The 14,193-nt window shown below is 36.3% G+C and overlaps 1 protein-coding gene and 1 non-coding gene across 3 annotated transcripts in view; both read right to left on the bottom strand.

Moving 5' to 3' along the window:
• Nucleotides 1-2,838: 2,838 nt before the first annotated feature.
• Nucleotides 2,839-9,532, bottom strand: LOC111999440 (uncharacterized). Of its 2 annotated transcripts, XM_065780108.1 has the most exons (7): nt 9,086-9,532; nt 7,177-7,285; nt 4,280-4,410; nt 4,111-4,185; nt 3,786-3,932; nt 3,162-3,319; nt 2,839-2,932 (listed from the first exon to the last, which is right to left on the bottom strand). In XM_065780108.1, the coding sequence occupies exons 1-6, from the start codon at nt 9,365-9,367 to the stop codon at nt 3,200-3,202; spliced, it is 864 nt and encodes a 287-aa protein (XP_065636180.1). In that variant the 5' UTR covers nt 9,368-9,532; the 3' UTR covers nt 2,839-2,932; nt 3,162-3,199. The 2 variants fall into 2 exon arrangements, with proteins under 2 accessions (XP_065636180.1, XP_023887335.1); XM_024031567.2 differs by having other exon boundaries at nt 2,839-3,319; nt 9,086-9,531.
• A 4,164-nt stretch (nt 9,533-13,696) lies between these two features.
• The window catches only part of LOC111999439 (uncharacterized), a 4,098-nt gene continuing 3,601 nt past the window's right edge, over nt 13,697-14,193 (bottom strand). Inside the window, exon 4 of the transcript XR_010631588.1 lies at nt 13,697-14,008. This is a non-coding gene — a transcript (uncharacterized LOC111999439). The remainder of the gene's footprint in view (nt 14,009-14,193) is intronic.

Raw genomic sequence — 14,193 nt, forward strand, 5'->3', positions numbered from 1 at the left:
TGGTTCAACCCCTTATTGGAATCAGGAAGACACTGGATAAGACGAACCCTATCGTCCCTTGTCTTCATATAATATGTCTTACCCCTCAGGTGATGAAGGTTGTAACACCAATTCACATCATGGTGAGTCAGTCTCAGCCCCATTTTCTCATTCAGGGTATCTACACACCCTAGTATCCTAAATACATTCACAGCACACTGAGTAGGAGCCAGGCGGAAATGCCTAAGGTAATTGAGGGTCACCGGCCTCATAGGGATTCTCATCCCTCCTTCTACAAAAGCGACTATTGGGATCACGACCTCACCCTCTCTCCTCCTAAGGTACCACTCTCCCTCTTCACAGTACTTCAAATTCACATTATTGGGTATTCCATAGTCAACAATGAATTTGTTCATCATCTCGTCGGATTCGACCAACTTCTTAAACTTACCCATTCCCCAAAGACAACTAAAAGTTCTAAAAGAGAGAAGGAAGAGTGAAATCAAGGAAATTTGGGGTCGTTAGAAAAAGAAGACTTACAGAAATATGACGATACTCTTCAGATAGTGTGCAAGTCGAACCAGATTCGAACTATATGCATCAATAATTGTAAGCGCGAAAATGATGAAACCAGGCGGTTCAAACAGGTATCTATACTCCCCCTTAGGTTCCCCAAATGTAACCGCTAGCTCATAAAAGCAAAAGATCATGCCGTTGAAAGCGGGAAACGTGGTGCCGCCAAAATTTAATGTGGGCACCCATTAAGTCTTGAAACGCTAAAAATGCGCATCGAGCAGTCAAAAAGCCGCCAACCTCAGTACAAACCGAAGTGGGGCAATCCGTCCAATGGACCCGCAGGTATCAAAACCCTCCTCCCCGTTCGAGGGAACGTGCAGCAGAGTTTTGAGGGGCTATTGTGGGGCTCATGGGCCTGATAGCCTCGGCCCCTCATGTAGCAAGCCCAAGGCCCAGGCCGAGGAGCACAGGCTATTCAGGGCTGAGGTGGGGGAAAGTCTTTTTTTCCAAATCCACGCCGAGGACCACCTTATCCTCGGCCTGACAAAGGCGATTTTGGGGAGGGACTAACCCCAAAGCAAGCTGTCACTCTCACATTTAATGCACCCAACTAACCCCCCTGGCCGCATTAATGGGGAGGTAACCCCTTGGCAGGATAACGTTGATCAGAGTGAACCACTTGAGTACCGATAAGGCCTCTGATGGGACGGACGTCCAGAAAAAAAAGCAAATAGATGATCAACAGATGGAAGGAGGAGATAGGAAGATAAAAACTATAAAAGAAAAGCTAGTAAAGTAAAGGAAGGGAGAAGAACAAAAAAAAAGAAAAGAAAGAACAATAAGGTCTCCTCGGCCACAGGCCGAGGAGCATCCCCCCTATTTGTAAAGAAACTCTTAGAATTTTTTATAAGAAAAGTTCATGCATGGTGATCGACGGCCAGCACCTAAATCTGTCAACCCACTCTCTATAAATTTATTGTTTGGGCTTATTGGGCTGAAAACCCATCACTCAGGGTCAATCCAAATTGAGTCCCTACAATTAGTATTGTTGAGTGTTAAGGCCTTTTCGTAAAAGGAGTAGAACTTTTTTTTTTTAGTGGGGACCCTAGGCATGGCCTTGAGCCACCACTACCTTGTCCCTAGCCCTTGTGTTGTAGGTTGGATCAACCTCTTCCCTCTCATTCCAAACAGATAAAAAATAAAAGATTAGAGTTTATTATAGTAGGATTTTAAACGAAATATAGTAAGTAGTAATTCAAATTTGTAACTTCATAAAAATAAAATTTCAGTTAAATATTTTTTAATTATTATTTTTACTTCATAAATTTTAAGATTATTAATTTATGTCATCAGAAGGGGATAAGGTGGGGTATAAGATTCTATTTTTATTATATTAAGATATGAATTTTTTTTTGTTAGGTAAAGATGTTGCTTCACCAAGGGTCGAGGGGGAAGTGCCAATCGGCGATTATCTATATGATGTTAGAAGTCCACTAATCTAATAATAGACTGGGCTTAATGAGGGCCATGCTTTTATTACAAGAGTAACTTAAGTTTGTTGCCAACCCATGCCAATTAGGAAGGAGCACTGATCAACTAAGCCCCCCTTTCCCCAAAAAAGAGAGCATTGATCATGATGTTCATAGTAGTGATTCCTTGTGTAACACTCAGTGTGCTTTTATTTAACAATTTTATTTAACAGTGGACTAATACTAATCCCCTTTGGAATTGAAAAATGTAGATTTGAAGCTATAGTTTTTTAAAAATAAAAATACATGCCGCCCATGCCATTTTGATTACAACCTACCTCAACATAGAAATCAAGTATGCTACTATACCTATAAACTCACTTATGGAAGTGGGATTTCTAAAAGAAGTTTCTCGTTTAAATTAAAAGAAACGAGGATTGAGTCAACCTAATTTTTAAGTTACTGAAATATATAATTGACCAAAAAATAAAAAATAAAAAATATTTGTTGTTGACAAGATATAATTTAAATTTATGGCATTCGCTTTGAAATAATTGCTCTAATATCCAACTAAGATACTAATTGAATTTTGCCAAAAACGTTAAAAAGTTATTATACTATTATTTTGCTCGTGAGCTGAATGGCATAACGTTTTCCAAAGAAAAAGTAGGGATGGGATAAAAGAGTATTGAAAAACGACAAGGTCAATGGGGCTCGTTCTTTTAAGAGCAAGGTCTCAGCCGTTGACTAAGCCCTAAAAAAAGAGAAGAACAAGAGGCCTCAATCCGTTGGATTAAGGCCTGACATTGAGCCCAACAAATAAAAAGAAAGAAAAATAATAAAAATCACCAAAAAGAAGAAGAGTTCCTAAAGAAGATATGAATACCGCATAGATACAAGTAGCTTTGATAATATTATTTACAGATATCTGAAACTAAATGGTGCTGAAGAATTCCATTACTTACATGCTGCAAATACAGTAAAAATAAAAAAGAGAAAGAGACAAAAAAGGGTATCAGCTGCTGCAAAAAAATTAAAGAAGTTCTAATATCTACATATTAGACTTGAGAAAGTGGCGTTGCCCATCTCTCTCGCTTGCATTTTCATAGGAAAATTTAAATTCTGTACAGAAACAAGGGATTGCAATCTGAAATTTAAAAAAGAAGAAGCAGGAAGTTATGAACTAATCATCAGTACCAAAAGTCTCCATATGGATCAAATCTATTCCATGTGACCTATTGTGGGGTTGGCTCCTCATTTGTTCTCCTGTATTCTGGCTTCAGCTCATAAGATCCTTGATTAGCTCCCTTGTTATTGTAGACACACAGGTCTTTAAGTATGTCTTTCATAAATTGCTGCAGGGAGACAAAATCGTTATTAAATTTAAATCCTAAGGGAAAGTCCTTACGACACAGATAAGAGTACTACAATGATCAAAAATAAAAATCAGTTCTCATTGTTTAGCCTGTAAATGTTTTTGTTAGTTGAAGATTGGGATGGATTATTAAGAACACTAATTTTTTATCCTTGAAAAAGCAAGTCCATATCAGCCATCAAACATGCTTCAAATGTGTAACAGTCATACAGAGGCAGAGAAGGAATTGAAGCAGTCAGGTGCCATGTATAAGGTAAATATAATTATATAAGTGGTGAAAAGGCACTTAGAAGTTAGAAATATCAGCCATTAGCAAACCAAATGTAATGTGAAATGCTTACTTCCTAAAGATAGCAAGCTAGAACAGAAAAAGATAGGCATATAGTAGTTTCATATTGAGTATACACTAATTAAGTTATAATAGTAAATAAAAATAAAAAACTTACTTCGGGTTGGTCAGTCTCCTGGATTAGCTGTCTTAAAGTCCAGTTTGGTTGCCTTTCAAAGAGCTTAAACATAATTTCCTCCATTTCATTACGATCCCTTCTTGTGCGTTTTGCTTCTGATCCCTTCGCCGGTATTTTCTTCTTATCCTATTCCAAACAAAGCAGCTCTCCTTATATACTACATGATGGAAAATCAATACGAGACATATATTTTGATATGCATATACAGTTGCAGAATAAAGTAAGTTTCCCCTAAAAATCAAGCAGTGAAATACACAATTTTATATAACAATGTCAAACATAAAATGAAGGTGGCAATAAGTACACTAGGTCCAGAAGACGAAAAACTCATCATCCCTGGCAAAGGCCTCATATGAGCCCCATTGTCGTTGCCGATCACCTGAAAGGGGAGTTTGGAGAAAGTCAAGGAAACAAAAAACGTGATTAATAATCTTTGTCAAGTAGCACATACATATAGAAGTAATAAGGAGAACCTGTATCTGTCTAGTCTTAGTCATATATTTAGATGTCCTTTCACGGCAGAGTTTCCCATAATTCTCGATATCCTGGTTATGGGGCTTCATGTCAAATTTGTTCAGTATTTTTCCCTCCACAAAAAATTTCCCTACAATATTAAGGAATTGATTAGATTACTTGAGCCTGCTAAAACGATAGTCCTAAGAGAAGAATTATATATTTTAAAAGAACAATCCAAAATACAGCTACAATCAATCAAATTAAGGAAATAAGTGGCTAACAGTTCTCTCCACATTATATTTATCTACTCATTTAATCCTAAGGACTCACTCTCTTTAAGTATTCAAACCTCTCAGGTATACATTCAAAATATAAGCAGCACATATAAAAATAACTAAAAGAAAATTATTTGAATGAACATGTGGTTGTTAAACTTTTACCTGAGGGCAGAGTAAATTCTGATCTAGATACACATCAAATCAATAAGCCTAACCCAGGTATGTACCATACCACTCCTATTAAACTACAATCTCAAATTTAAACAATCAAAGAATTACAAAAAAGAACACGATGGAATTCTGCCTAGAGTAGCTAACTAGTCATACAAACATCTAAGCATGGATAATTTAAGAAATGGTTTGGGTGTTCAGGAGGTTAGGCCTTAAGGTGATGGTAAGTGCCTAATGCAATAGGTCACGGATTCTAGTTTGAGAATTAGCCTCTCTAAAAATAGGAGGGGAAGACTGCCTATCAATCACCTCTCCCAAACCCTGCAAAAATGGGAGTTTTGTGCATTAACCTTTTTCTTCTTTTACTTTTCTTAATTTTTAATAATAATAATAATAATAATTAGGGGAAGACTGCCTATCAATCACCTCTCCCAAACCCTGCAAAAATGGGAGTTTTGTGCATTAACCTTTTTCTTCTTTTACTTTTCTTAATTTTTAATAATAATAATAATAATAATAATAATAATAATAATAATTATTATTATTATTATATTTTTTTTTTATGGTTTGCACATTTAACACCATCAAATGTTATGCTACTCCTGTCATGCCAAATTGTCCACAACACACACAAGGGAGCAGCATACAGATTTTAGAACATCTATGCCAACAAAATGAATCTCACTTGCAAATACCCTAGCAACTGAATCACCGTCTTCAGCACCATAATATCTCAAATAACTTCAACATAAATGACCAATTATCTATAGCCACGGAACAATGAAGAAAGTCTAATCCATAACCTTATATAGATTTATTCACTTCCTCAAAATATTTGACCTCATTTCCAAATTCAACTTTGCAGACCAACCCTATAATTCTTCTTACTTTTTCTGCAACTATATGTCAGTTGTAATTACCTATCAAATGAAACTGAAAACCATCCATTTTTGACAAATGCAGGCATAAATTTAATCTTGAGAGCAACCATATACTTATTTTGTTCAAATTTCCTTTTTTTTTTTTCCACCTCAGAACAGTTGGTTAATGCATTGCTGATTCTGATACTCATACTGTTTTTTCCAGCAAACCATCGATGTAATATGGTTTCTACATTAAATACCAGATGGTCCAGATCTCAGCAAAGTTATGCATGTTGTTAAAACCACCAGAAGGGCTAATAAAACCTTAGCTTAGTTTGGAGTCATACCCCCCAAGCATCTAAAAGTTAGATTCATATCTTCTATTGAAAAAAAAAAAAAAAAAATCAAAATAATGATTCGTACAAACAGTTCAAATCATTATGAGTTCTTAGACTTTGACATTTACACATGATAAAACCCGCTAATAGTACAAAGAGGCATTATTGTGTTAGATTGGTGTTATGTGTGTAAATGGAGTGAAAAATCTATGTATCATTTACTTCTTCATAGCCTTGTAGCTAATGAATTGTGGAACATGGTGTTTGATTTGTTTGGGGTTCAATGGGTCATGCTGCAAAAGGTTCTGGATTTGCTAGCTTCATGGGAGGGGAGATTTGGCCATTATCGAAATATGGCTATTTGGAAGGTCGAGCCACATAGTCTTATGTGAAGTCCTTGGCAGGAGACAAATTCCAGGAGCTTTGAGGGAAGTGAACAATCTATTCTTGAACTTATGACGTTTTTCTTTTATTCTTTGTTTGATTGGACATTAGCTATGCAATCATTTTCCTGTTGTTCTCTTTTATTTATGCTTATTGTAACTTGAGAGGTTAATTATTGTGTACCCCTAATATACCTACCCCCTGTGCACTTGGGTTTCTTTCATAAATTCATATCAATAAAGTTAGTTACTAATCAGGAAAAAAAAAGTATTAGCAAAGATATGACGAATCGTTGTGTAAAGCTGGTAGCTTGCGAGACAATTGCTTCAACTCATCACATAAAAATGTGTTTATATTATGTACCTACATGCATTCTTTTATTAGGATTGACTATAAAAATGGAGTTCATCGCAATTTTTGAGCACTCTGTTAACATGGAACCAGGCTTTCTCTCATTTCTTGACTGTGGTACTGATCTGCTGTCTTTTTTAGATAGCATGTTTCTTGTTAAATGTCTACCTTTTTTCTTGTTTTCCTTTCCCTTTTCTCTCTAGCACACTTCCTGTATACTGTCACTTTTTTTGTTTAACGAAATTTTAGCATTTTTACTGATAAATTTTTTTTTAATAGTGTCATACAATTCTAGGCCTGTTTTAGAATCAAAAACTTCACACAAGTCCAGTTATAAAATTGAACTTGCACCTTGAGGGCAACGAAAGTACCAAAACAATCTCAAGTTCCACATAAAATAAGTGTTCAAAACTAGAGCAGAAATTTTGTGAATAGATCTCAAGGTGAAAATTTAATTATCATTAAGAGATCTATTAATGCCCATTAAATTTCAGGATAAAAAGGCCATCTCGAGAATATTTATACTTACCTTGTGATGACTCAGAAAAGACAGACATTGGAATGAAGTCTTGAGACATATCCATAGAGTAACACTTGGGTATATGTCCAGATTCAGTGCCAGCCAATTCCATGGTGAACTGAGCAACATTTAAGCAATGTATGTAAAGAAAAGGGAACATTAGGATGCATATACAAAGAAAATAATCCAATGCTTCTCAAAGAAATATTATTAGACATACTCACTGAGAAACATGGATTTCTATTTTCTATGAAGTGAAAGTAAATAATTCTACAAAAGGCACTAGGAAAGGAAAGGATACCCATAGCACTCAAAAGGCATAATGGCAAATAGAAACTTAATTGAATGCAACAGTAAACACAATTTCCATCAAGTACAGAAAATTCAAGAAAGATAGTCCTCTAACATCATCCCATATGGAAACCTAGAGTCACAAAGATTACAAGAATAAATCTTTCAACTGGAGGGAGCCATTATCTAAGCAAATCTGCACTAAATACATAGTGCTTCCTTCAGCACTCTGAAACATAGAAAACTTTCATGTTAATAGACGAAGCTTATATGAATCTAAAAGTGTATAATTGGCTCATTGCCCCAAACTCACTTACTTCACTAACTCAGGAACTGAACTGGTTTGGGAAGAATGTTTAAACTAGTTGACCACAAAAGTAGTCTAAAACTTAAGACTTAGTAATAGGGCCTAGCCTATCATTAGGACTTTGTTAGTAGCATACACTCTAAGCTTCAATGTGCAAAGCAAATAATAGGGCCTAGCCTCTGAAGCAGATTCACTTAAACATATAGTGGTTAATACAAAATGGTCTAGAAGTGTACTTTTTGTTATCGACAAGTACCCTGTTAACATACTGGTGGATGTAATATGTGCAAAGTTTTTAATAAAATCGAGAAGTCTACTTTCTTTTTTGGTAGGTAAATAGTAGGGGATGGGGGGAGGAGGAATTTGAACCATAGACATCGACATTTCTCTTTTGGTAAGTAAATATTGGGGGAGGGAAGAGGTGGGGTTTGAACCACACCAGGCACTACAAAGGGTGCTAGTACCACTAGGCTATCACTTGGTGGTACTTGAACCCTCGACGTCTCTGTTGGAAACATTAAAAGGTATTGGTTGAGTTACAAACTCTGGCACTTGAACCCTAAATAATTTTTTTTTTTGATAGGTAATAAAACTTTTATTGAAAAAATTGAACATCATGTTCACGATGGTGAACACTTTGAACAATGAAACAAAAACAAGAAATATCGATGTCTATGGTTTATGCCTACATGGCAATTTCTTGAACCCTAAATAATTTCAAAACATCTTTCTGTTATTCCTGCAGTCTCCATATTTTGGGCAAGGTTTATGCCTACATGGCGATTTATAAGACTACCCATGTGTATTATTTAAACAAGTCACATGAATCATTGAAAAAAGTCATGTTACTAAAACTAGTCATGGATGGTCTTTTCAACCACCATTTAAGCTAAACTTTTGTCCCATATTTATAGAACTTAATATGCTAATATACTCTCCTTCTTCTTCTTCTTCTTCTTCTTCTTCTTTGTACTTTGGTGATATTGCAATTGAATATAAAATACAAGCAAAAAATAGAAAGCTGGAAAAATAGAGACCACTCATAAAATTCAAACAATGAAGGGCATATTTAGAACACATAATGTTAAGGATTCCACACTATCCAAACCAAACAATTAAAATGTAATAAATAAAAAACAAAATGCAAGCTCAGTCTGAGAGACAAATACAAAACCCTAAAACTCACAAAAAATGAAAAAAAGAAAGCACACATTTCGAATCGAAAACCTAATGCAGGCACAGAGATAAAGCACAAAACCCTAGAAAACCAGAGAACGTAAGAGAGACACGCAGAGATATAGAAAAAAAAAAAGTAAACACCTGAGTGGAAGAGTTGTCGTCGTTGGAGCGGAGAGGGTCGATGGAGAGAACGACTTTGGCGACGGGGCGAGGAGGTTCAGAGGCCGAAGCATCAGGTGGCGAAGAAGAAGAAGAAGAAGAAGAAAACGGAGGAGACTGGAGAGCGCGAGAGACGAGTGGTGGACATTTCATCAGCCACATTGCTCTCTCAGCTTTGCTCGTTTCCAAGAACGCATTGTTGTTCGTATTGTTTCCATTGCTATTGCCGCTGCTGCTGCTGCTATTGCTTGCTTGCTCGTCCATGGCGCTACAGAGAGAGAGAGAGAGAGAGAGAGCGCGTGAAGAAAGCGAAATTTGAAACGGTTTTTGCAAGATTTTATTGTTTTTGTTTCCTCTGTTTCTTTTCTTTCTATTCTAATAGCAATAACAAACTAAACTAAACTGAAAAGGCACACCCCGGATTTATATACATGAGGGGGCCACTAGAGTGTTATCCTCTCTCTCTCTCTCTCTCTCTAACATTTTTTTCCAAATTGCTTAGTCAAAATTCATTTTACCCGCTACGTGACGATTACAATGACCATATATATGTACTTTTAGTCATGATTTTTTTTTTTCAATGAATTATGCGAACGGCTCTCTAAACTGGTTTGAATGAAAATGTTAGTAGTTAGACATTAGCATGTCTTAATAAGTTAAACAGATATTAAAAAAAATTAGTTTAATATTTGTTTAGATGTTGATGATGTGACAAATTCAAATGTACTCATTTCATAGTTGACAAATAGGATTGTAAGAATATCTTACCAATGACTATCTTGGTCGACATATATTTTCTAGTATTCTTACTTTTCATGCAGTGAGGATTGGTCACGTTCAACTCATATATGTAAAAGAAGTCTCATTAAAGACACGCATTTTTGACCAAAATGACATTAATCCATTGAGAGAAAAAGGATTTGAGACCAAACTTAGGTTATTATTTAGTGAGCGTTTGGATCATGTCTACGTTTGGACGTTTTGCATTTCAACACTTTTTTTTTGGACTAGTACCTGGTGCACTGTTTATGGGACATGAACAGTGCATCAAGGCATATGAACAGTAACCAGAAATTATTTTTTTATTGTTTTTAGTTTTCAGCAAAATAAGTGGTATCCAAACGCACCCTTAGAGTAAGAAGAGATGTTTCAGTTCTCCTTTCCTATTCTCCCCCTTTCTTTATTTCTTCCCATCCAAGCATAGAGCTGTCCAGTCAATCGATGGACCCGACCCACCTGCCTCAATCGACCGAACACGACCCGCCGCCGACTGAACCGACGTCTCCAACGGTTGGCGACGGATTGCTTCCTCCAGAACCTGACGTTGACGGGTCGGACGTCGGTTCTCCTTCTTCAAAATCCGATAAACTCAATCCGACCGACCCACAAATATTCCAGCATTATTTGATAAATCCGGTGAGTTTTGAGATTTTTTTGGCTAGATCCGGCAAGATTTTGCTAGATCTAGTTGAGTTCTTGGCTAGATCTAGCGAGATTTCGCCAGATCTAGTTGAGATCTTGGCTATTTCTAGCGAAATCTTAAAGGATTTTGGCCGATTTTCATCTTCCGGCGAGTTTTAAGATTTTTTTTGGCTAGTCCGACGAGATTTCGCTAGATCTAGTCAAGTTCTTGGCTAGATCTGGTGAGATTTCCCCAGATGTAGTCGAGATCTTGGCTATTTCCGGCAAAATCTCAAGAGGATTTTGGCCAATTTTCATTGTATTCTCGCCAGATTTCCTCTATTTTCCAGATATTGACTTTGACCCGAACCCGACCGCCGCTCGTTGGTGTTCCAACCCGCCCGAACCGATCATTCTCTCGGTCGGCGACAGGTTGAAAGTTTGTCCACCCGATCTGGTCGGGTCGGTTGCGGGTTGAGCACAAACCCGATCCGACTCGACCCGTGGACAGGCCTAAAGCATATAATAATCGTAGGGATGAAAGTGCCTACCATTTCACCAATTCAGTAGTATGATTTTGTTTATTTAATCATAACATAGCAACCCATGGTAAACTTTTTTAGTGCAGTTATTTTTTAGAGCCTAAACACTATTGATTGTGATATGTTGTTAGTTGCTACTTTATTTATTCATACCACTCATGAAATACTTGTTTGGTGCAATTATTATAGAGACTAAATAAGTATGTATATATATTTGAAGAATCTCTTAGCAGAGGTTTCGAACTCAGGATTTCATGAGGCTTTAAGAATCACAAGAGCAATCCTTTTAGATTCATAAGAGCATCCACACCAGCTCATGTATACTCTTCCAAAATACAAAAAAAATGCTCAATTTTACACATTTTAACCCAAGAACCTTCCACATCAGTCTTTGTAAAAATGTCTAAATATACACGAGGTCTTGCAAAATGAACAGTAACCGTGCATATATACACGGTTACTGTTCATCGTGTAAAGGGTTTTTTAATTCTTTTTTCTATCTCCTTTGTCAAACTCCTTCTCTTCCCCAACAGTTACAACAACCCAGCGAGCAAGAATAACCACCCAACCACCAAACTCAGCGCCACTACCAAACACCGCAACTTAGCACAAAGAATTAACCAAAAATCAACGGAAAAATAATTAGAAAATCCAACTCAAAATTAAACAAACCCATTGAAAACCCTACTCAAAATCAATTAAAACTCACTAGTAAACCCAACCCAAAAACAGTCCAACCCCACCAGAAAACCCATCCCAAACCATACTCAACGGAGCCGGATCTGCTGCCGCCCGATGGTCTTCCATTGTTGCCGCCGAATCTTCCATGGAAGTTGTCGGTTAGGGTTGGGAGGCGAAGGGTCGGTGGTGGAGGAAGAGAGGGAGGGGTGAAGGAAAGAGGGAGGGCGAATCGGCGGAGGGCTGAGGCAGTGAGCTAGATCAGCAGAGAACTGGATCGGCGACGATGGCGGGCTGGGTGAGGCGGCTGTGACGAAGAGAGTGAAGGAAAGAGAGGAACATGTCTGATGTTGTGGGTGTTTATGAGAGAGAAATAGCTGATGTTGTGGCCTGTGGGTTTTTATGAGAGAGAACAGGTGTTTATGAGGGAGAATGGGAATTAATAAATAATAATAAATAATATTATTTAATTAGAGTAGATGTGTAAAATAGATTAACTGATATGAGTGTTTTGGAAATGTGGTAGTATAAAAGTGAAAAGCTAGGTTTTTAGTGTAAAATAGACGAAAATTTTTAAACGGACTGATGTGATTGCTCTAATATGTTGTTTTATTACGACACTTTTAACCCCAAGTAGAACATTATCTGGATTTATAATATTTCCTAATCGTACACACAATGCAAATCTCATGCATGCTCACACACAGCCCCATTAAGAGATAAGACCAGGGTCGGTTGATAGTGCAATAACATGGTTGGAAAATGATTATAAGGTCTCGGTGATGCTTCACCAACCAAAGCTTTTAATCCCTATGAAAACTATTACAGCGGTTACCTTCACAGGCACTGCATGTATTTTCTTCTTGTTTTACAAACACACACTAGGGACAATAATTGCAATATTGACAGTCTAGATCTGTACAATCTCCACAGTAGAATACAGGTGGCTTGATAATCACGGGTAAAGTGTCAATTTAACTTTTCTATGTTGTGCCACATTGAATTCTATTGTAACTTGCACAGCAGTCCAAACCAAACATCACAGAAAGTAAATAGGAGATAAAGTTACTATTAATTCTCTGTTTAATAAGAGGGACCTAGACATTTTTGTCCTTTTATTATTATTTTTATCTCATTCTATATCTCAAAGTATGTGGACAGTGATGCATAAAGAAATTATTGATAGGAAAATTATTGGTATGTTGTTCTAGTACAATTGACATGCATGCAAGACTATGAAGCTGACCAAGTCATCAAGACATTGAATTTCAATAGCTAAAAGCTAAAACTGGCAGGGGTAGCTCAAGTACTAGACTGGTTTTCAATGGTCCCTGGAAGTCACAGGGGAGGTACTGACATCCCTAGCTAAAACTCAAAAAATTAAAGCCTCAAACATTGATCAGAGAAAGCACTGTGGAAATGGAATCATGAAAGAAAAAAAAAACAAAGAGATAGTACATTCATCTACACAGATGTTTCAGCATATAAATATAACCTATGGACATTACCTTCAGAAACATGACATTAAGTATGTGTTTAAATACTGTTTATTTTACTGAAGCTGAAAAATTATTACTGAAAGTACAGTAGATAAAGATAAAAATTAGTTAAAATAGTACAGTAAGACCTATGAATAATATCAAAAAGTGCAATAAAATCTATAAATAATAGCAAAAATGAACTAAATAGTAAAATAATTTTCATTTATAATCTCAATCCAAACTCACGCTAACTACCCTCCCAGTGAAGAAAGTTACAATCTCAAAAGGGTGACTATGTAAGGAAAATGAGCTTATTTAAAAAGCAATCATCATGCTTTTCTTCTCACTTGCTTAAATGGAGCTCACAAAAAGGTTTACCTTTATGAAAGTGACTGTTCCACCGAACAAGGAAAGCTGACATAAAAATGACGTTCTAACAAAACTTGAAGTTCATATATGGATAAGATTTAGATATTAAACACAAAGCAAAATAATATCTCAATAATAAAGTTATTATTATTTAAAAAAGAAATTGCATACAGTTGCACTCAGAAGAGATTATGCTGTTATGACAAAAAAGCCGGGCCAAAAAAAAAAAGGGTCTATAATTTGAAGTGGTCATTCCCAAAATCATTTTTGAGCTTCTTACTTAGTTGATCCTTTCGTATTCACACCGGGACTCATTCTGAACTTTTGATATCTATGGAACTCTGTTTCCTTTCTGCCTGAAGTGATCGGCACAATGATTCCAGCTTTTCTTTCTGATTCTTTGTTTTCTCCAACTGTTTTTTTAAGCGCTCACGCTGCTCACACAAAGATAAATCTTAGTTTTTCACGAAAATAAGTTAAAAAAAAAAATAAATAAATAGATAGTCCTTCCCTAGGAATAGCACTCAATCGCCAAGGCATTCACAAAATACAGGTGAGCTCACACTAGAAAAGAAATATTTTCATGATTTGATTTTTTTTTTTTTTTTTTTTTTTTTGG

The sequence above is a fragment of the Quercus suber genome, unplaced genomic scaffold, assembly GCF_002906115.3.
Source record: "Quercus suber isolate HL8 unplaced genomic scaffold, Cork oak 2.0 scaffold_225, whole genome shotgun sequence".
NCBI lineage: Eukaryota > Viridiplantae > Streptophyta > Magnoliopsida > Fagales > Fagaceae > Quercus > Quercus suber.

What these genes read in the sequence shown, in the direction of transcription:
- LOC111999440 (XM_065780108.1), bottom strand. Translation starts at nt 9,367, where the DNA reads ATGGACGAGCAAGCAAGCAATAGCAGCAGCAGCAGCGGCAATAGCAAT. An exon ending in CTAAGACTAGACAGATACAG is followed by an intron (nt 4,186 to 4,279) that starts GTTCTCCTTATT and finishes CTCCCCTTTCAG; the next exon opens with GTGATCGGCAACGACAATGG. An exon ending in AGGAGACTGACCAACCCGAA is followed by an intron (nt 3,320 to 3,785) that starts GTAAGTTTTTTA and finishes GTCTCCCTGCAG; the next exon opens with CAATTTATGAAAGACATACT.